This window comes from Hirundo rustica, chromosome 10 (assembly GCF_015227805.2).
Source record: "Hirundo rustica isolate bHirRus1 chromosome 10, bHirRus1.pri.v3, whole genome shotgun sequence".
Lineage (NCBI taxonomy): Eukaryota > Metazoa > Chordata > Aves > Passeriformes > Hirundinidae > Hirundo > Hirundo rustica.
The window spans coordinates 24,395,642-24,417,284 of record NC_053459.1 but is presented as its reverse complement, the minus strand read 5'-3'; the positions used below and the strand labels follow the sequence as shown (position 1 = coordinate 24,417,284).

Genomic DNA, 21,643 nt, shown 5'->3' with positions numbered 1-21,643 from the left:
GAATTCTCTGAGCAAGTGGTTGTTTGGAGTTTGTGCTGGAATCTGTCAGATGGATAACACATAATTTTACACGTCAGCCTATGAATATTCAGCAGAGAGGATTTCCACAAGCCTTGATAAATTTAATATACCAGAGAAAAATAGCATGTAAATTAAACAGGGCCTTGTAAATTAATAATGGATTGTGCTTGTATTTTTATATGCGAGCTGACTGAATATTTTATAAGTGCAAAAATGTTTGTGTTTAAAAAAAGAAAGGTGAAGTCTTTCCGATGAGCACTGTGGATGGTTGGCTGCATTTTAAATGGGATGTCCGTGTGTGTTTTTACAGTTTCTGGCCTTTCTTTTCCTCAAACTCATCTTGTATTTTCAACATTGAGCACTTGGAAAGTCCACAATTACTGTTGAATTAATTTATTTTTCCACACCTCATGTGGTTTGCAGTTGTGGGTGTTCTGACACTCCTGTCTTTTTAATTTTGACAGGAAAATGAGATCATTCTTAACTGAAGGGCTGAGTCTTTTCCATGCAGCTTCCCTGCTTTTCCCATGCACTGGGAGAGGTCTCTGCTGCAGGGGCTCCTCCAAAATGCCCTTTCCATCCCCAGAACATCCCCTGCCCTGTTTCTACCTTGGAATATTCACCTGGTTTTCCTGGTTTCTCTCAGTTAGCAGCTTTGTTTGGAATAATTTCACCTTGGCAGGGCGTGAGGCTGGTCGGGGTTAAAGCATCGCCCGTCCATCAGGGAATGACTCTGCTTCCCAAACCTCCAGCACTTCCACCACCCCAGGGCTTCCAGGGAACAGTGGAATTGTTCAGGTTGGAAAAGCCCTCTCAGACCATCAGATCCAACCCTCGAGCTGTCAGGATCTTTTTAATGCTGTTTGATTGCAGCTCGGTTTGAGAAAAGAGAATCTCTTTTAGTGCTTTTGGTGACACTTGGGCAGTGGACAACAATATATTCACTACATAATAATAATAACAGCAACGAGGAGGAGGAGGAGAAAAGAAGAGGAAGAAGAAGAAAAGGAAAAGGAGGAGGAGGAGAAAAGGAGAGGAAGAAGAAGAAAAGGAGAAGGAGAAGAAAAGGAGGAGGAAGGAGGAGAAGAGAAGGAGAAGAAAAGGAGGAGGAGGAGAAGAAAAGGAGAAGAAAAGGAGAGGAAGAAGAAGAAAAGAAGAGGAAGAAGGAGAAGAAAAGAAGAGGAAGAAGAAGGATGGACACAATCCCGTGCCATGTTCTCCAGGATGACCCTGCTGAAGCAGGGAGCTTGAACCACTTGACCCTCTGTGGTTCCTCCCAGCCTGGCCCATTCTGGGATTCTGTGCAAAAATGACAGGAGATGTGAAATGTTTGAGGAGAGCTCTGGGTGTTACATCCTGAAAGCAGCTCAGCGTTTCAGAGCCTGTGTTGGTCGTGGTGGACAGAGCCCTGTGAGCTGCTCTGGAGATTTATGGGCTAAGTTAAATTGTTGTTAATGAGCAATTTTGTGTGGAGAATTGTCCTCGTGATACTTCTTAAATTGCCCCGTTGTCCCTCTAATTAACCAGGACTTGAAAGGCCAAGCTCTGCCTCGGCAGCAGTTTTAACTTGACTTACAACGGGCTGGAAATCAGCGATTTAAAGTTAACAAAGACAAGCTCAAAATTTATTCATTGACCAGCATCATCTTTCCCGTGTGTTTTAATATCTTTTTGCCACCGAGATACCCAATGAATTGTTCCTGTGCAGCAACAAATCGGGCAGGAAGAACAAAGTAGCTCAGTGGAATAGATAAATCAAATTTAGGCCTGGTAGTTTATTGAATCTAAATTGTGCCCAGTTGGCCCACGAGCTATATGAGCAATCCATCTTGTGCTGATAATGGAGGGTCTTGAAATCCACCTGATGTTTGCATTATTAAATTCCAGCCTAATGAGCTCTGCTAATACATATTGAAGACAGTTGTAAGGAGCAGAATGGGAATCGGAGCGGGATAATTTGAAAGAAACATAAGCTGAGCATTTTACATGGCTCAAGGGGTATATCTACAATTACACATATCACCAAAATTGAATTTAAATGGAATTTCTATTATCCCTGTCCTTTTACCAAGGAGAATAAAGTGTAAATGAAGTAGAAGTCTTTAGAGTTACTCGTGGTTCGGTTTTATTACGGGATTTAATAGATTCTTGTAATGATCTTCAGTGGCAGAAAAGTTTTAATATTTCATGGCTTTGAATGTTGTCTAAATACGTGTAAAAGTGTGGAGATGGAAGCAGCTGTCCGTGCAGTGGTTGCATCACTTTGTAACACCCTGTTTGGGTTGTGCATTTTAAGGTGGACCTGGTGGCTCCAAAAAGGAACGACCCCTTCAGCCCTGTCCTGAGCTGAATTTGGTTTTCATCAATTAACTGCTTAACTCAGGAGGTGCTGGGGTTGAATATTTGCAAATCTGACCCAGCTCTTCCCATTCAGGCCGCAGTTTACAGTGATTCTCCTCCCTGAGAAGGCCTGGTTCAAATGCTGGGTTTCCTGGTCCTTGTTGGTTCTTTTCTTTCTGGCCTGGTGATACTTTTGAAAACTTAATATTTCATCAAGTATAATGTTATTAGAGACTTATTCTCACTTAGTTCGCTCATCAGGCAGTGAGATGGCAATAAAAGAGAATGGCTCCTTTGAGACATTAGTGCTTTGGAATAAATGATGTGCTAGAACAGAAATTTAATTAATTTACAGAGTATATTGATAGTCCCTTGTTACTGTGCTGTATATTTTTAATCTTCTTTAACATCTGTAGGAAAGTGTTTGAAAACCCCTGCAGTTGAGCAACTGGTAGATAATTAAGTAATAAGGGGAGAGGTTTCTAGAGGGAAAAAGATTCTTTTTAAAGAAGATTGTTGTAACATGGATTAAGTACTGCTGCTGTGATTTGGAGTGAAGAGAAAATTGTGTACTCCCTAACAAAGTCCTGGGGAAGAGCTGTCTGACTCCCACTCTGAACACAGTCTGCAGCCCTGGAAGTGTTGTTTTGTTTCTGTTTCATCCTCAAAATAGGTCTGATGGATTACTCACCATGGCAGCAAACCTGCCACTTCACGAATGCACCACGTTTGGGTCGCTGCAGTTCGGTCTGGGGGCAGCCGGGCTGGGGAGATTGGGGTTTAAAGAAAGAAAACCTCCTAAAAGTCTCTTAAGGGCTTTACTTACCACAAAATGAGTGTGGGGATTGGTATTGAATTAATATTGTCTCTGCTACTGACCTGGTATTACCTTCCATAATCCCATTTATGCCATTCCTTAACTGTGGGAATGACTTTAAATGAAATAAAGGAAGAACCGAGTTCTGGTCTGTCACGCGCGTGGATTTCATTGTGGGGCCCGCAGCAAGGAACGTGAAATTGGGTTTAAAGCTCAGGAAATATTGTTTGGCAAGAGGTTGTTGATGACCCATCCCTGGCAGTGTCCCAGGCCAGGTTGGACACTGGGGCTGGGAGCAGCCTGGGACCGTGGAATTGTCCCTGTCATGGCAGGGTGGGGCTGGATGGGATTTAAGGTCCTTCCAAACCAAACCTTTCCGTGACTCTGTGATTTGATAGGATCAATTTAACTAATTCCAACTCTTGTTTTCTTTTTGTTAGCTAAGGCAGATGAAGCGTTGAAGGCCAAGGAGAGAAGTGAAGAAGAAGCCAAGAGAAGGAAGGAAGAAGGTGAGGAATTTGCTTTAATTTCATAACAAACCAGAGCCCAGGAAGTCAGAAATTATTTTGAAGTGTCCGAGCTCCAGTGGGGCTGTGGGATTTTCCTCCCCGGGCTGATGATGGAATCTGGGGCTGTGGGATTTTCCTCCCGGGGCTCATGATGGAATTTGGGGCTGTGGGATTTTCCTCCCCGGGCTGATGATGGAATTTGGGGCTGTGGGATTTTCCTCCCCGGGCTGATGATGGAATCTGGGGCTGTGGGATTTTCCTCCCCGGGCTGATGATGGAATTTGGTGCCCTGAGCTGCTTCTTTGCACTCCAGCAGGTGGAATAATTAAACCAAAGGGATTGAAATCTCAGGGAGTGGTGGGAAGAGACATTTCCAACATCGTGAGGGAGCCAATCCAAACAATCCCAGGAGCCTCAAATCCTCACCAGGGCTGGGTGGAAGTGGATGGGCTTTAAGGTCCTTTCCAAGCCAGAACATTCTGGGATTCCATGATTTGCTTACGAGAGGGAACTCAAGGAAATTCCCTGTTTTTGAAACCGCGGCTGCTGAGAATTTCACTCAGAGTCAAAATGTTCTGATCTTTAGTTTGTTTTACCTGGGGACTGAGAGGAATTAATCCCAGTTAATCCTGCTCGGAGAAGGTTCTTGTGATACCAAAGAAGGGAATCCAAGTGGAAAAGTGGGATAGCCCAGACACGGCAGGAGGGGGAAGGAATCTGACAGGAAACGGGACCAAACCAACCAGCTGTGCCCCCTCCCTGCTGTGATCCCTGGATTTTGGAACCAGTGGCCCAGGGAGAGCCTTTCCACCCGCAGGAGTCACCCAGCCAGGCTCCCACGGGCACAGGGATATTGGGATGAGGTGCTTGGGTCCCACCAGCACCAATTTGCAGGGAAGGTTTGGGAAAAAACCCCACTTTTTTGTGCTTCCATCCCACGGTGAGTGGCACTTGTGCCAGCAGGAATTGGGAAGGGTGAGCGTGGAAAGGCAGAGGGAAGGACAAAGAGGTAGTTCTTGACTTGGGAACGGTGGAATTTCCAGGGAAACGGGGAGGAAAAGTTCTCTACAATTCATTAATAAGCCATGAAAACTGTCCTGGGGTGGCTTCGAAGGGTTGTGAGGATGGGACAGTGTTCGAAAACGGAGAGAAGATTTTTTTTCTGAATAACTCAAATTCATCCGTTTGCTGGGGAGTTGGCTCCCAGTTAGGAATGAAGGAGTTCCTTCTCACTGGAAAACACAAAGTGAAATGAAATTGTGAAAAAAATACAAAGTGAAATTAAACACGAAGCGTTGAAGCATTCCAAGGCATCCAGGGGAACTGCACACCGGGAAACTCCAGGTTTTGTTACGTTTATGTCCCATATTCAGAATTCCAGGTTTAGGTAGGTTTATGTCCCATATGGGTTCAAAATTCCAGTTTTAGGTAGGTTTATGTCCCATGTGGATTCAAAATTCCCACTTTAGGTAGGTTTATGTCCCATATGGATTAAAAATTCCAGGTTTAGGTAGGTTTATGTCCCATATGGATTAAAAATTCCAGGTTTAGGTAGGTTTGTGTCCCATATGGATTCAAAATTCCCAGTTTAGGTAGGTTTATGTCCCATATGGATTTGCAAACACATTTATCCAGTGCTAGAGTGTGTTCCCTTGCCATGCTGGGCTCCAGTGGCATCTTTTGCTAGGAAAAAGAGCATTTTGCATTTTTTCTTAGTTCTTCCTTCCTCACATTACATTTCTGGGTGGTTTTTAAACCTCTTTGATCCCTCATGGTTTGGATAAAACCTTCCAGACCATCGATTCCAACCTGTGACTGATCCCCACCAGAACACCGAGTGCCACGTCCAGTCATTGAAATAAAATAAAGCAAAATTATATTAAATTAAATATATATTAAAAAAAAATCTGAATTACCATTTTAAAATTATTTTCATTTCTCTAACATTCCTTACTTATTTCCCTAACTAGAACCCTCCAAAAGGAAATTCCAGCCTGCTTAGACAGCCCGTGACTCCTTTACCCAGGAGCTGCAATAAAAATAATTCCACAAATAAACCACCCCTTTCCCAACTCATAAAAACCGCTCATTGCCCACCCCATAGCGAGGGCGTCTTAGCATTCCTTTTATTGTCGTTTTATTGCCAAATCAGCTGCGAGATTAGACGCTGGATGTTCCGTGTAATCTGCTCGGAAATCAAATTATCTGACCCCCAAGCCCGGCGCTGCCCCTTCCCGCTGGTTTCCTGTTAAATATGCAGCATTTCCCCAGCATGAATGAAAAATTGAGGACAAATTAGAATCCGCAGACAGCTGACCCCAGCTCCAGATTAGAGACTGGGGGCTTGTGCTGGTTTAAATGTTTTAATTACCGCAGTCCCTCCAGCCCGGTGAAGGACGCACAGCAAAATGCTGGTTGGGTTTTTGTTTTTTTTTTTTTTAAAGTGACTAAAAAGCAAAGAAAGAAAGAAAAGGGCTCCCCCCTCCCCATTTGAATTTTTCAGTTTGATTACATTTGCACTTCCATTGGAGCTATGCTAATTTGCTGCGTGAAATTAGGTTTATTAGCAAAAATCCGGGAGTACTTTCGGTGCTTGGGTTTTCATCGTTTGGTTTTTTGTTTACTTGCCGTGGGACTGCCTGAAAAGTCACCAAATCCGAAGGGGATTTTGCCACCAAACTGGGTTTTACTCCAGACAAATTCCAAATAGGTGAAGTGGACAAGAGGAAAATTGGAAAAAAAAAGGCAAAGGAAAAATTGGAACACGTTGGACGTTATTAGGGAGAGGTTTTGGGCTCGTTTCTCTTAATTTATCATGAATAATAATAATAATTTAAAACATTCAGGGCCTCGTGTGGGGAGGAGGAGCTGGGGACGCATCTGAAAACCAGGACAAGAAGTTGTTCCAGAATAGAAAATATGAATTTTTTGGGAGTCGATCATTCCATAGGCGGGTGGTTGGGAAGGTGGTGCAGCCAGGGCCAGGCGTTATCCCGGTGCCTTTATCCCAGGATTTGCTTTATCATGGTGCCTTTATCCCGGAATTTCCATTTCCCATTGCCTTTATCCCGGGATTTGCATTTCCTGGTGCCTTTATCCCGGAATTTCCATTTCCCAGTGCCTTTATCCCAGGATTTGCGTTTCCTGGTGCCTTTATCCCAGGATTTGCATTTCCTGGTGCCTTTACCCCGGGATTTGCATTTCCTGGTGCCTTTATCCCAGGATTTGCATTTCCCAGTGCCTTTACCCCGGGATTTGCGTTTCCCAGTGCCTTTATCCCGGAATTTGCATTTCCCGGTGCCTTTCTCCCAGGATTTGCATTTCCTGGTGCCTTTATTCCAGGATTTGCATTTCCCGGTGCCTTTATCCTGAGATTGGCATTTCCTGGTGCCTTTATCCCGGGATTTGATTTCCTGGTGCCTTTACCCCGGAATTTGAGTTTCCTGGTGCCTTTATCCCGGGATTTGCATTTCCCAGTGCCTTTACCCCGGAATTTCCATTTCCCATTGCCTTTCTCCCAGGATTTGCATTTCCTGGTGCCTTTATCCCAGGATTTCCATTTCCCGCTGCCTTTATCCCGGGATTTGCATTTCCTCGTGCCTTTATCCCAGAATTTGCATTTCCCGGTGCCTTTATCCCAGGATTTGCGTTTCCCAGTGCCTTTATCCCGGGATTTGCATTTCCCGGTGCCTTTATCCCAGGATTTGCATTTCCCGGTGCCTTTACCCCGGAATTTGCGTTTCCTGGTGCCTTTATCCCAGGATTTGCATTTCCTGGTGCCTTTATCCCGGGATTTGCGTTTCCCAGTGCCTTTATCCCGGGATTTGCGTTTCCCGTGCCCGGCGCGTGCCGGTCCCGGTGCCGAATTGATTCCTCCTGTCCCCGCCCCTCCCCGGATAAGCACTGGAACATTTTGATGTACTCCGGGGAAATAAATTTGGCAGCAAATGAGCACGAGGAGATTTAATTATCGCTGCGAGACCTTTCCCTTCTCCGGCCCGGTGATCCCGAAACTCCGCGCCTTTCCCTGGAATCCGCGTCCCTCCGCGCCCTGATACGCCGAGCAATTACCGGTTTATTGATTTTTCATCAGGGCAAATTTCGAGTTGATTTTTTTTTCCCCCTGCAAAGGCAGGGGTGATTAAGCGTTTCCCGTCGGTTTAGTCCCGGAGAGCTCCGTGGCAGAATCCAATATCCTGAGGTCAACCTCTGCAGGGAGATAATTCGGTGTCTGGGCCACGTGCGAGGGAGAGGAATCAGGGCTACAAATGCGAGGGGATATCTGTGGAGACAGTTTAATTTGTTCCATTTATATGAACAAGTCGTGTGGCACATGCTTGGAAAATATCATTTTGAATGGGCTTGGAAATGAGGCCCACGTGGGCAGGGGGAGGGAGCGCGGGATGCAAACGAGAGCGGGAATGGGGCTGGGAGGCAGCTGGCCCTAAAGCAGGGATGAACCCCATCCCTGGGGGCTTTTACTGAGCTCTCTGCGCTGCCGGGGTCACTTTTCCTTAGCAGAAGTGAAAATCTTTCCAGTCTTCGGGTCGCTCCAACCCAAACCATTCCGTGGTTCTGCGATTCCGTGATTTTGAGCGATGGAGGGGTCACGGAAGCAAAGTTAGAACGTACAGAAAAACCTGGGGGACTCGATTTTTAGGAAAATCCCTTAATTATAAACTCTCCAAACCCAAACTAAAAGCTTTACATTTTTTAATTCGCCCTTAACCTGCCGGCCTCACCTGAAGAATCTTACCCATGGCCACCGCAGAATATCCTGAGCTGGAAGAGACCCTCAGGGATCATTTGTCCAACCCCTGGCCCGGCCCAGGACACCCCAACCCCCTGAATTCCCTTCCCGCTTCCTTCGGGGAGAGCTGAAAGCCTTTCCCTGGGTGTAATGGGAATTAAACCACAGCCTGGACGTGCCAGGAGCGGATTTGCTGGGCTGAGGTCAGTCTGTAATCAGCTGAAGCGCTGTGCTCAGCCCAGGTCGGGGTGCCATAAAGTTCATCAGTTACTGCCCGAGGTCCTCATTCATCTTCAGTAAATTTCCCTGAACTTCACTCTGGTGGCAAAGACCAAACTCAGCCTGTTTAACCCCCAGATTATTCAATACTGTGTGATCGTGACACGCAAGGCAATCACACGAGACGAGAGGTTTTCGCAGGACAGAGACTTCTCTGATCCAGCTCAAGCTGAGTCAGGGCGGAGAGAGAGCCTCCTTGTTTATTTCTTACTTTTTATACATTTGTGGGTCTGGCTAAAGATTGGCTTCTGGGGTTTTTCACCCTTCAGCCAAGTGGCCAGACCAACTGTCAGTTACAATTGTTTTCAGGTTAGAAATATGCAAACAAAGGACAGAGAATGGAAAGCAAAGGATTTGTTTATGTTACATATGTGGGAAAAAGGTAGAAACTGCTCTTAATATTGTGCAGTAGCTAAAAGGTCTGACTCCATTTTATGAAAATTCAAAAGGCTTTAAAAAACTCAGAAAAACCAGGGTGACAATACTGATCAGACATTTAGATGATGACGTGGATTATTTTTTTTTCCCCCTGCCTTCTCAAAGCTGGGATTCCCAGCATTCCTGGTTTTTGCCTCGATGCTGGCAGGTTTGGTGCCCTGGGTGTGCCAGTGTCACTTCCTTAGGCTGGCGCCAGCCCCTGGGGCGGTGCCGCTGCTCCCAGGGGGCTGTTCCAGCGCCTGGAACCCGCTGTGATCTTTTATCTCTGGCAAATCTTGGGATTGCGGGGTTGGAATTGAAAGGGGGCAGGAAGAAATCCAGGAGGAAACAGAAAATGCCAAGTGTTGGTGCCGTGGCAGAGTGGGAAGAGCAGCCAGACGATGATAATGAGAGATGGGAAGGGCAAAGGGGAATTTGAGGTTTTGGGTTGGTTCTGTGTGTCCAGAGCTGAGGGAAGGGGAATGGGAAGGGGGATCATGGATAACGGCTGCTGGAGGAATCAATTCCTGCCTTTTTATTAAGGCTGCTGTAATTAATAATCACTTCTAATTGCGTTCCTTAAACTTTACCTTGCTTTGTGCCTGCCCACCCTCTCCTGTCCCTTTGTATTCCAGATCCCAATGTCCTGGTGATGCTGCAGGGCTGGAGCCAGGCTGGGAGAGCTGGGAATGTTCCCCTGGAGAAGAGAAGGGAAAACTGCAGGGAGAGCTCAGAGATAATTCCAGGGCCTGAAGGGGCTCCAGGAGAGCTGGAGAGGGACTGGGGACAAGGGATGGAGGGACAGGGCACAGGGAATGGCTTCACATGGCCAGAGGGCAGGGATGGATGGATGGATGGATGGGAGATTGGGAAGGAATTTCTGGGCTGGAATTCCCAGATTTGCCCCTGGATCCCAAGGTCAGGTTGGACTTTGGGGCTTGGAGCAGCCTGGGGCAGTGGGAGGTGTCCCTGCCGTGGCTGGGGTGGGAATTAAATGATCTTTAATTCCTTCCCACCCAAAACATTCCATGAATCTTCAAACATATCAAAGTATATCTGAAGCTGATATTTGAGTGAGTTTATTTCAGCAATCACAGCCGGTGTCATTCAAGTTTTACTGTTCTACAAGCGAAACAGGGAAATTTATGATCTCCCCTAACAGGGAAATTTATTGTTTGTTTTTTACAAATTAAAAAGTCTCGAAACCGTTTTTAAATTTCGAGATGAGGAACAAATCTGATTTCTGTACTTGATTAAGGCTGTGTGTTTCCCTGTCATCCCCACGGCGTTTATTTGTGCTAGAGGAGAAGTCACTTAAGGGAATGGGGTTGTAAAAACCGTCATGGAATAGGTTATCGGACTTCAGCCACTTGAAACGCAAATTTATAGCCACGTATTGAAAAGCTGTTCCTAAAGGGGAAATAGACAGGGGTGTGGGGGGGAAATAAATAGGGATGTATAGGAAATAAACAGGGGTATGTGGGGAAAACAGACAGGGGTGTATGGGGAAAAAAAATAGAGGGTTATGGGGAAAATAAATAGGGGTGTATGGAACAAAATTCCAGATCTGTTTGCTCAAGCCACAATCCCTGGTGTGGGGTTTTTCTTTGGATAAGAGTTCGGGGTTTGTGGATCTGGGCTGTGTGCACATGGCACAGGCACTTCCCGAGGGGGGTTTTCTGGGAACCCATGGGATGAGCGTGAGAATTCCCTGGGAATTGTCCTGTTGAGGCTGGCTGAGGCCTGGATAAGTTGGGAATTTCGAGGTGGATGATATTTTATACTTCAGCTGGAGCGAGCGACTTTATTCCATATCCCAGCTAGAGGCTGGGGAAAGAACGGAACAGAAAAATAATGCCAAGCAAGCGACATTTCCTTAACTTGCATTTCCCTTTCCCTGCAAGCGCCCCGAGATGTCTGGGGGCAGCCAGAGCTGTTGGGGCTGCTGTGCCTCTCCGCTGGTGGGGCTCCGGGGATCAGAGCCTGCAGCGGGAATAAAGGGCTGGAAGTTCCTGGCTCGGGGCGCCGCGTGGATCCCACGGAGCGCGGGATCCCCTGGGAGAGCCCTGCGGGGTTCCCACACGCTGTCCCAGGCCAGGGGGAGCGAAAGGATCTCTGGGCACGTGCCAGCAGCGCTTTTTGAGGTGACAGCGCAAAGCGATCCCTGGGAAAGCCGGGGAGCCTCCAAGCTGCATCCCTGCTGTCCTGCGCGCCCTCACTGCGCTCACCCACAGCTTGTTTCCACTACACCACTTTTTTTTTTTTCCCTGTCTCCGTTGTAAAATCCCGCTTTCCTGTCGTTTCTCTGCCCTTGGACGCAGCAGCAGAAGCAGGAATTCTTGCTCTGCCGGCGTCGGTGTGCGGCTGTAGGGCGGGCAGATGGCTCTGTGGGAAAGGTCCGTGCGGGATCCCTGCTGGTGAGTCTGCACCTCCAGCACAGGGGTTATTTGGGATGGAGGCAGGGAGAGACAGGAGCAGGCAGTAATTGCCTCTAAGATCAGAGCACAAAGCATTACCTTGGGTTTTACAAGGCCGGCGAGCAACAAAGGAGCGGTAATTTATGAGCTCAGCGTAAAAGAAGAGCATAATTGCATTAAAAATTAATGCTAATGAACACTAAAATGGGGAAGGTGGTTATGATGAAAGTTTGGATTCATCTTCCCCGGGTTGAATGATGGCTGGTGCCTTGATTAATGGCTTAATTTCTATCAATTAGCGGGGAGAAATCTCCACTGAGACAAGGGTAAATTGAGCATTGAATTACAGCCCTGGCTTTGTGTGCCCGGGAAGGAGCTCCGGTGTCGGCGCGGCGACAAACGCCGCAAATCCAGAAAATTTCCTGCGCCGGGGCCGTCCCCACCCCTGCACGGGCTGAGCCCAGCGCGGTTCCAAAAATACCCCAAAAAGCCCCAAAATGGGGCAGCGGTGAAGGCGACCAGGACGTGCAGAGCTCCGGCGGAAATTTCTCCTTCTTAAATTCAAAGTTCTTGAATTCAGTGTTCTTTAACTGTGTTATCTTAAATTTGAGGTCCTTAAGTTCAGAGCTCGCCTGCTGAACTTTCCCCTCCTGGTTTCTTAAACTGTATTTTTTTAAATTTGAGGTCCTTAAGTTCAGAGCTCACCTGCTGAACTTTCCCCTCCTGCTTTCTGCTGCATTTTGTACCTAATGCTCCCAGGTTTTTAAAAGAAAAGCTGTTAGCGTCCAGACTTGGTTTAAAATCTTATAAAGGTGAGGTCATTATCACTATAATGTATCGAAATAGCAAAGTTAGAATAGCCTGGTGCTCTCTGTAGTGTTCTCTCCAGTAAGTACCACAGGGCTCACAAAATGCTGTCTTTATATATTTATAATGACCTCACTTTCACAGGATTCTAAAACAAGCCTGGACAAAGTTTTTCTTGTTAATTTGCATTTTTCCCGTTTAATTTGTAAGTCCTGTGTGCTCCCTGTAGTAACTAAGTACCGGGGTACTCCAGACTTGCTACTTTAATACATTTAATTGCATTTTCCAAGTGCTTGCAATGAAGCTGGGAGCGGAGAATCGAACAGGCAAAGCTTTCTCTGCCCAGTTTCTGGTTTTTGGGGTGCATTTGTTGTTCCTGTGCCTCTGGCTGGGAAAAGTTCCTTCCCTGGGAATCCCAAGAGCGGGGAAAGCGAGCGGCCGAGGGTCGGGAATGGGAAACCTTTTCCTGGAGGAGTTGTGGGAGACTGATCCCAAAATCAGGGCTGCAGCTGCAGGGTTGGAGCTGCAGGGATGGAGCTGCAGGGATGGCTCCTGCACGGTTGGAGCTGCTGGGTTGGGAGCTGCAGGGATGGAGCTGCAGGGATGGAGCTGCAGGGATGGAGCTGCAGGGCTGGAGCTGCAGGGCTGCAGCTGCAGGGTTGGGAGCTGCAGGGATGGAGCTGCAGGGATGGAGCTGCAGGGATGGAGCTGCAGGGATGGAGCTGCAGGGATGGAGCTGCAGGGATGGAGCTGCAGGGATGGAGCTGCAGGGATGGAGCTGCAGGGATGGAGCTGCAGGGATGGAGCTGCAGGGATGGAGCTGCAGGGTTGGAGCTGCAGGGATGGAGCTGCAGGGATGGAGCTGCAGGGATGGAGCTGCAGGGTTGGAGCTGCAGGGATGGAGCTGCAGGGATGGAGCTGCAGGGATGGAGCTGCACGGATGGAGCTGCAGGGTTGGAGCTGCAGGGTTGGAGCTGCAGGGATGGAGCTGCAGGGATGGAGCTGCAGGGATGGAGCTGCAGGGTTGGAGCTGCAGGGATGGAGCTGCAGGGATGGAGCTGCAGGGCTGGAGCTGCAGGGCTGGAGCTGCAGGGCTGGAGCTGCAGGGCTGGAGCTGCAGGGTTGGAGCTGCAGGGTTGGAGCTGCAGGGCTGCAGCTGCAGGGTTGGAGCTGCAGGAATGGGAGCTGCAGGGCTGCAGCTGCAGGGTTGGAGCTGCAGGGTTGGAGCTGCAGGGATGGAGCTGCAGGGTTGGAGCTGCAGGAATGGGAGCTGCAGGGCTGCAGCTGCAGGGGTGCTGCGCTCGGAGCATCCTCGGTTCGGCATCCGCGGCTCCGGCGCTGTTGAGTGAGGCGGTGCCTCCCTCTAACGGCAGCGGAGCCCGGCCGGGAAACGGGATCAGCTGTGGGAGATCCCAGGGAATGGCCCGGGAAATGTCCTGGGAATATCCCAGGGAATGTCTCAGGGAATGTCCAGGGAAATATCCTAGGGGATGTCCCAGGGAATGTCCCAGGGAATGTCCCAGGGAATGTCCCGGGATAGCCCCGCTCCGGCCTGGGAGCAGCAGGAGGGATTTGGAGTGCCAGGAGCGCTGCAGGGATGGGACATTTCTGGGCTGATTCCCTCTGGATTTTGCTCCGGCTGTAGGGAGGTCTCACCTCTGGAGTGGCCACTGAGGCTCCAGGGAGGTTTTATTGGGGGAGATGTTGAGGGAGGATCTCTAAAGAGGATCTGCAGAGGAGATCTCCAGGGAAATTCTCCAAGGAGTTTCTCCAGGGAGGATCTCCAGGGATGATCTCCAGGGAGGATCTCCAGGGATGATCTCCAGGAAAGATCTCCAGGGATGATCTCCAGGAAAGATCTCCAAGGAGGATCTCCAGGGAGGTTCTCCAGGGGAGATCTCCAGGGAGGATCTCCAGGGAAATTCTCCAAGGAGTTTCTCCAGGGAGTTTCTCCAGGGAGTTTCTCCAGGGAGGTTCTCCAGGGGAGATCTCCAGACAGCTCCCCCTGGCCTTGGAATTCCAGCCCTTGGGCTGGGAAGGGTCTCAGGACTCTGGGACACAGCAGGATCAGGGTCAGGACAGCTGAAGCTCTCCTGATCCGAAGGGATTGGAGGCAGGAGAATTCCCGGAAAAGCCGAGCCCCAGGGTTGTTGAGGTGCAGAGGTGACCCAGCCGTGGTGAGCCCCACCTGTCCTGCTGGAGCTTTCCTCCTTTTCCCTTCTGCTCAGTGCAGAATCCAGGATCTCCCACAGCCAGGGAGTTCTTTTGTGTCATCCACTGCAAATTATCCAGGGGAATCTTCATTTTTCTGTAATTTGTCGGTTTGTGCAGCTTGGGTAAAACTGGGATCAGTTAGAAACCGTGGGATGTGTGAAAACACGCAGCTCTGTGAGGCAGCTGGGTCGAAACATCGCTTCCAATAACCCCAAATAAAATGGGATCAAAGGGGAAATATCCTCTGCTGTAGTTGTTCCTGTAGTCTGGGATCTGGGGGTGTTTCCTTCTTTTAATCCTCAGCTCAAAAGAGCAAGAAAAAAATAAAACAGCTTTTTTTTTTTTTTCTGTATTTCGAAGCTTTTTATGTAAAATGTGTTATATTTTTAAATTAAATTAACCCCTTAAATCTAATTAGTGATATAGGAAGAAACGGATTCCGAGGAATATTTGAGGTTTATTGTCATTGCTTTGATTCTGGAGTTAGACCTGCTTGAGGAAATCTCTTTAAGTTCACGTTCATGGTCAGGATTAGGGATAAGCAATGAATCCCTAAAAATTTACACTCAAAGATTATCCAAGAAATGTTTTAAACACGTTTTTGTTTAATAGATCATTCACAAGATGTTGTTGGTCATTTAATGCTTCTATTTCAGTGGTTTTAAAACTCTTAGTGGAATAAATTTCGTCTTTAAGGAAGAAGTGGGAATATTTTAGGCAGAGCTCGCAGGGAAGTTTTCCTTTCACCTGACTTGTCAAATTTTGGAATTCTCTCTTTTACTTTTTTCTGTTTCTCTGCTGTTTCTAATGATTGCGTGTGTGGTGTTTTGGGGCGGCACCAGAAGAATTTTAGTTCTCAGGTGACATTCCAGGTTACTGCTGGTCCAGCCTAATTCCATAGGAATTCACAGCTGTAAAATAGATATTTATATATGGGAGAATAGCAGGAGGTGCAAATAGAGAATTGTAAAATTCTGAGTTATCCCTGAAGGATGATGATGGTGGTGTTCCCAGTTACACTGGGAAAGCTCCCCCCTGCCAAGGTGACAGGGCTGGAAATTGTGCCTGCTGCTGGAATCACCTCTTTTATTAAAAACCAGCCCTAATCCAAGATTTAGTTCCTTTTTTCCCCACCCTAACAGGGTGCACCGACTTAGTATCGATTTTTTTTTTTTTTTTTTGTCTGAAGCCTCGGAGCTTTCTGACTCCATCATTTTTGATTTTCCTATGAAATACATACCCTCGCCCCTGACAGCTGACAAACAGCAGCTGGAAGTCGTTTTATCTCCCCATAATGTGTTTGTCAGAGCTCCCCTGCGCTAATGGGCTCCGCTTCCTCCGGTCCATTTTCCCCGGTAATGTCCCTGATGTCATCGGCAGCGTTCAGCCGTTTCTGCCCCGTCCCTGATTTGTCATTCCCAGCACTTTGTGCGGGAGCCTGGAGCCGCCTGGGATTTGGGGAACCTGGGGTTGAAATCTCCTTTTCCTCTCTTCCCTGTGCCTGGCTTTAATCGGGATCCTTTTTACTCTCAGACCAGCTCTGTCCGAAACCTCGGTGAATCCTGATTCCCTCTCCCCAGCAGGCACTGGGGTATTTGAGTTATCCCAAAAATCCTCAGGAATCTGTTTGAAAGGAGAAGGTTTCAGCACCAAGGCAGCAGGACTCACAAACACAAGTTTAAATGTAGCAGATTCTTTTTTTTTTTTCCTTCCAAATCCCTCCAAAAATCAGGCTTGAAGTTGTATTTATGGACTTTGCTGTAGCGCAGCTCCTGTCAGCTGAGAGTTATGGAATGGTTTGGGTTGGATTTGGTTAAATCCCATCCAGGGACAGGGCAGGGACACCTCCCACTGCCCCAGGCTGCTCCAAGCCCCGTCCAGCCAGGGATCCAGGGGCAGCCAGAGCAAATCTGGGAATTCCAGCCCTGGAACAATTCCTGCCCAATCTCCCATCCATCCCTGGCAGTGGGATCCATTCCCTGTGTCCTCTCCCTCCATCCCTTGTTCCCAGTCCCTCTCCAGCTCTCCTGGAGCCCCTTCAGGCCCTGGAATTTTCTCTGAGCTCTCCCTGGCTCCTTCTCTTCCCCAGTTATCCCCCAGATCCTTAGGGCAGCGTTGGGGATGTTCCCAGCAGCGGCCTCACCGGTGTTATTTTCACTCAGAGCTTTCCCTTGTGACAGAAGGTTCTGGGCTGCATCGCACGAGCAGCTTCTCCTGCGGCCTCCCAAAATCTCCTCCAGGCATGGCTGGGGCAGGGCCTGGATCCCAGGCTCCCACAAATCCCACAAATCCCACCAATCCCACCAATCCCACCAATGTCTCCTTCCCTGTGCAGACCAAGCCACCCTCCTCGACCAGGTGAAGCGAGTGAAGGAAATCGAGGCCATCGAAAGCGACGCCTTCGTCCCACAGACCTTCAGGTCGAGCAAGGAAGTCAAAAAGGTACAGTCACCTCTCAAAAGGTGAATTTTCCTCCCAAAAGGGACATTTTCCTCCCAAAAGGGACATTTTCAATCCTTTTCTTGCTAAATTATCCTCCCAGAGCCAGGAGGAAGCTACACTATTTATTAAGGATTTTCCATCAACGTTGACAACCTGGAATCCCACCAAGGGCTCCCTGATGGTCTCAGGGTGGCTTCAGGGAATTGAAATGTGGCAGAATTTAAGGAAATCACCTGGTTTGAAGAGGTTTTTCTTAGGAGAAGCAGGAGAATTAAATTCCCAAAGTAATCGGGCATTGACTTTGTAATTAAAGTGGAGATGATTTCAGCGCCACTTAACTAAAGCCAGACTTTAATTCTGTGTTTATCCCCTGAGAAGAAGCAGCCTGGTTTTCAATCAGCTTTCCAGAAACCCGACAGGAGACATCCAGATCCCAGAATTTACCTGGATTTTGGCCACCAGCTGTTGCAGGGAGCTGGTTTGGGACGCGTTCATTTTCCCACCTGGCTCTGGGTGTTCGGAACTATCCCTGGCTGTTTCCAGGAATGTGCCATTTCCTGCCTTTCCAGAAGTCTCCGAGCAGCTGATGCAGCTCCTTCAGGAAGTGATCCAAAATCCCAGGGGTGCAGTTTTTTCAGGCTCTCTCCCTGCACCTTTTTCTGGTCACCTCATACCCTTGGTCCAGTGTGTCCTGCAAGTCTTTCCAGGAGGATCCTTTCAGGGAAAACAGCCCTTGGGTTAAAATCCTGCCACATTTGGGAGTTTGGGGATGAACCGCTGGGATTTTGCCTGTTGGTTTCTTTTTCAGTCAGCAGAGCCTCCTGAGCTCCAGCACGAGCCTGTGACCGTGGGAGCAGGAGCTGAGGCAGCCGCTCCCGAGAAGGAGCCTCCAGCTGCCAACATCCCCACTGCCATCAAATACCAGGATGACAACTCCTTAGCGCATCCAAATGTGAGTGTTTGTCCCGTCTTTTCAGCCAGAATTTATCCCATCTCTGTTCCTCTGGAATGAGAAGTGAGACCACAGCCTTTGCTGTGCAGCTCCTCCCAAAATCCCTGCTCTAGAGGGGTTGGGATCAAGAGGATCCCGCTGCTCCTGCCCCACCCAGCAGAACAATCCCACAGGGAGTTCACCAGGAGTTTTGGAGCTACAAACGAATTTTATAACGAAATATAATCAATGTAACACTGGGGGCTTTAAGAGAAATAAAAGTTCAGGACAAATCGGTTTCTGTAGTTGGAAACCTGGTGGAAAACGCAGAACTTGCCCGTTTTGCCAACTTGCAAAGTCTTAAACACACGGCAGACTTAAGATAATCTTAAATCTTTGTGGCTAAACTTGAGCAAGTTCCTTTGGGAGCACTTTAGTTGGAAATAGAAGGACTTCCATAGAGGTTTTTCAGGAATCAGAAAGTGCCAAATGCCTTGCAGTGAAGAGCTCAGCGTGAGCTCCGCAGAGTGGACACGGAGAGCAGAGACCAGGACGTGTCCAACGACGAATTGCGATTTCCAGTGATTATGACCTTTAAGACCCCTCCCAAACGAAACTATTTCAGGATTCCCTGAAAAGCCTCTTCTTTTACTGATGTTTTTGGATCACCTCTGTCTTCACCCCCCGAGCTTTTCCTGTGGCTGCTCCGAGAGGTGATGACAAAGGTGCAGTTGCTGATGGTGCCAACTTTTCTCCCCGTGCCCAGCTGTTCGTCGAGAAGGCCGAGGCCGAGGAGAAGTGGTTCCAGAGGCTGGTGGCTCTGCGCCAGGAGCGGCTGATGGGAAGCCCCGTGGCCTGACAGCCCCCAGGAGCATCCCAGGCCAGTTTCCACATGGAATTCCTACACTCAGTTGGTCTTTCTGTCTCTTAGAGGAGATTTGAATGAGCTGCTCCACCTGGATATTTGGATAGTTGAATATCCAGCTCCACCTGGATAACCAGGACTGTCCTGCCCTGATTCCCCTGGATAACCAGGAATTTTCTGTCCTGGCTCCCCTGGATAACCAGGAGTTTTCTGTCCTGGCTCCCCTGGATAACCAGGAATGTCCTGCCCTGATTCCCCTGGATAACCAGGACTGTCCTGCCCTGGTTCCCTCCAAGCTGGAGATGGGCAGGGCAGCACAGCCAGGGGCATTTCCTCTTTTTGGAGGGAATTCCTCAGGTGCAAAACACCTGGCACCCCATGAAACATCATTTTATCCCTCCCAATCCAAAATATTTTCTAGAACCAGGTGGGAGTTGGGAGAAAAGTGGGAAACTGAGGCTCAGGGATGGGTGGTGCCATCTGCAGCTGGAGAGGATCCAGGCTCCATCTCTGTTATTTATCCCTTCCTCCCTCCTTCTGTGGAATCCTGAATATCTGGGCAGGCTCCTGGCTGAGGGAATCTTCTCCCTGGATGTGTTCATCCAGCTGCTCCCAGTTCCTCACTCTGGGTGGGAAAATGCTCCGGGTTTCCTTGAGCATCTGCCACTACTGCAGCTGCAAGTGGGGGATTTTATCAATCTCATCACTGCCATAATTAGCAAATGATGGAATTTTCACACACCTGGTTGTGGGCGGTGACTGCTCCCAGCCCCTGGAGTTCCCTTTGGTCAGGGGGGGCTTTCAAATAATCAGAGTTCAGTCTGAACTTCGGAATTCGGCCTGGATAAACTTCCACAAAAATCCGCCCATCGTCCATCTAAGGAGCAGGAGATGAACCAAATCAGATAAATAAAATACAAAAGTATTTCTTCAGCAAAGGGGGAGGGAAATGTCACATCAGGAGAGGAGAACACGGAGCCCCACCTCCGGATGTGCCTCACTGGAGCTCCCCAGCGTCAGCATTCCCGTTTTTGGGAAGCTGCTTTTTGGGGTTATTTCTCCTGGTTCTCAGATCTGTGGTGATAAAAAATGGAGGCTGACTCTGGAAATGGACTTGGGTTGTCTTTTTTTTTTTTTTTTTTTTTTTTAATTTTTTAGATCCAGGATGTAAAAAAGAAAATGTATTGAATTTGCATTCTGACACATTTTTACATCCTTTGTGAAATGTTAGTTTGACTTTATCCTGCATCAAAATATCCCCAGACCTTGTTTGCAGGAAAAAAGAGGGGAAAAATTTATTTCTCTCCTTGCATTTCAGCATTTTCAAATGGTAAATATTTGTCATTGCTGTGTTTTCTAATCACCTTTTATGTTTCTTTCATAGAAAATAAAAAACTGTTTGATGTCCATGGAAGGTCCAGGTGTAAATTCCTCTTTTCACACATTGTGGTGGATCATTTTGGTGCTGTTATTGGCTGTAAAATGATTCCTTTTATTTGCAGCCCTGTAGAATGTTGGAAAATTTTACAATAGGCTGCAAATAGATTTAAGGTATTAGATTAATAAACAAAAAATGTTTATTGTTTATCAATCAACATCTAAATTTGCTGGAGGAAAATTGGGAGAAACAGCCGGAAAGAAAATGGAAATGACATGTCGATAATCCCAGCTGAATGGAAAATGTACTGAAATATTCCAAACATCCCTGGAAACACGGAGCAAATGAGGATAATGTTGATTTCTATAGTTCCAGTAGCAGCTCAATGACCAGGAAATCCAGGAATTCCTCAGGATTCTGCGCTTTTCATGAAATAATGACTTGGGTATTGCCTCAGGTGGTTCATTGAAGAGGGATTTCTCTGTTTTTTTATCCTGCCACCCATCCCAGTCCCTGCTTGGGACACGGGAAGCTGTTGGTGTTGGGAGAGGGAGGAATTGCCAGGATGGAGTTTCTGCCCCCAGCCGGTGCCAGCCCTGCAGAGGGGCAGTGCCCAGAGGAGCTCCCCTGGCACTGGGCACAGCCCTCAGCAGTTCCAGGGGTTTGACTCTTCCCGTGGATCCTCCCCTGCTCCTGGCAGGGACACGGAGCTCGTGTCGGCGTGGGCTGGGAAGACGTGGGACAGATCCCAGTGGGACAAACGCTGCTCTTCCTCGAGCAGCATCCTGGGATCAGTGATTCCCTGTTCCAGGCGGGTGTGGGGACAGCAGGAACGGCGCGGAGGAGGCAGCAGCAGCAGGAATCAGCTTCGCTCTGTGTGACCCCGCTGCGTTTGGAAGTTCCTGCTGGAGATGTTTTACCCTTGGACACATTAGAAGGGGATTGTGTCCAAGGAGATGTGCCCTGCACCGTTCCATGGGATTTCCCTGAGGAAAAGCGAGGACGTGTGACCTCAGCAGCCAGGTTGGAATTAATTCACGTCAGCAGCTGGCCGTGAACCCCATAAATGTGTACAAATCATCGGCACCAGCCTGGATAAATGCACCGCTGGCTCCCACCCACACTTCTGATCCAAGGATCCCCCCTGTCCTCATCTCCCAAATCTTAACCTGTGACAGTAATCCCGGGGTTTAGCTCCTGGGATTTTCGCTTCTGATGTTCTCACGTTTAGGACTCTTTCCTGCACAAGGTTCATCTTTTGTTAGTATTTTCCTTTGCTCCTGGTGAAAGGGAGCAGATTCCTGAGCAGGAAGGGGAAGGAAGCAGCCGTGTGTCGGTTCTCCCTGTCAAACACAGATTTGGGCTCTTGTGCAGCCCGCAGAGCCGTGGCCTTGGCACTCAGGGCTGGGCTCCTGCTGATGCCAGGCTGCCTGAGCTGGGGAGTGCAGGAGAGGGA

At 48.3% G+C, this 21,643-nt stretch overlaps 1 protein-coding gene across 1 annotated transcript in view; it reads left to right on the top strand.

Annotated features, from left to right (window-relative positions):
• Positions 1-20,212, top strand: part of RSRC1 (arginine and serine rich coiled-coil 1) — a 126,596-nt gene extending 106,384 nt beyond the window's left edge. The window contains exons 8-11 of the mRNA XM_058421942.1: positions 3,619-3,687; positions 16,907-17,013; positions 17,822-17,965; positions 18,711-20,212. Coding sequence (XP_058277925.1) covers positions 3,619-3,687; positions 16,907-17,013; positions 17,822-17,965; positions 18,711-18,803 — 413 coding nt within the window. The 3' untranslated portion in view covers positions 18,804-20,212. The remainder of the gene's footprint in view (positions 1-3,618; positions 3,688-16,906; positions 17,014-17,821; positions 17,966-18,710) is intronic.
• The last annotated feature ends 1,431 nt before the right edge of the window (positions 20,213-21,643 follow it).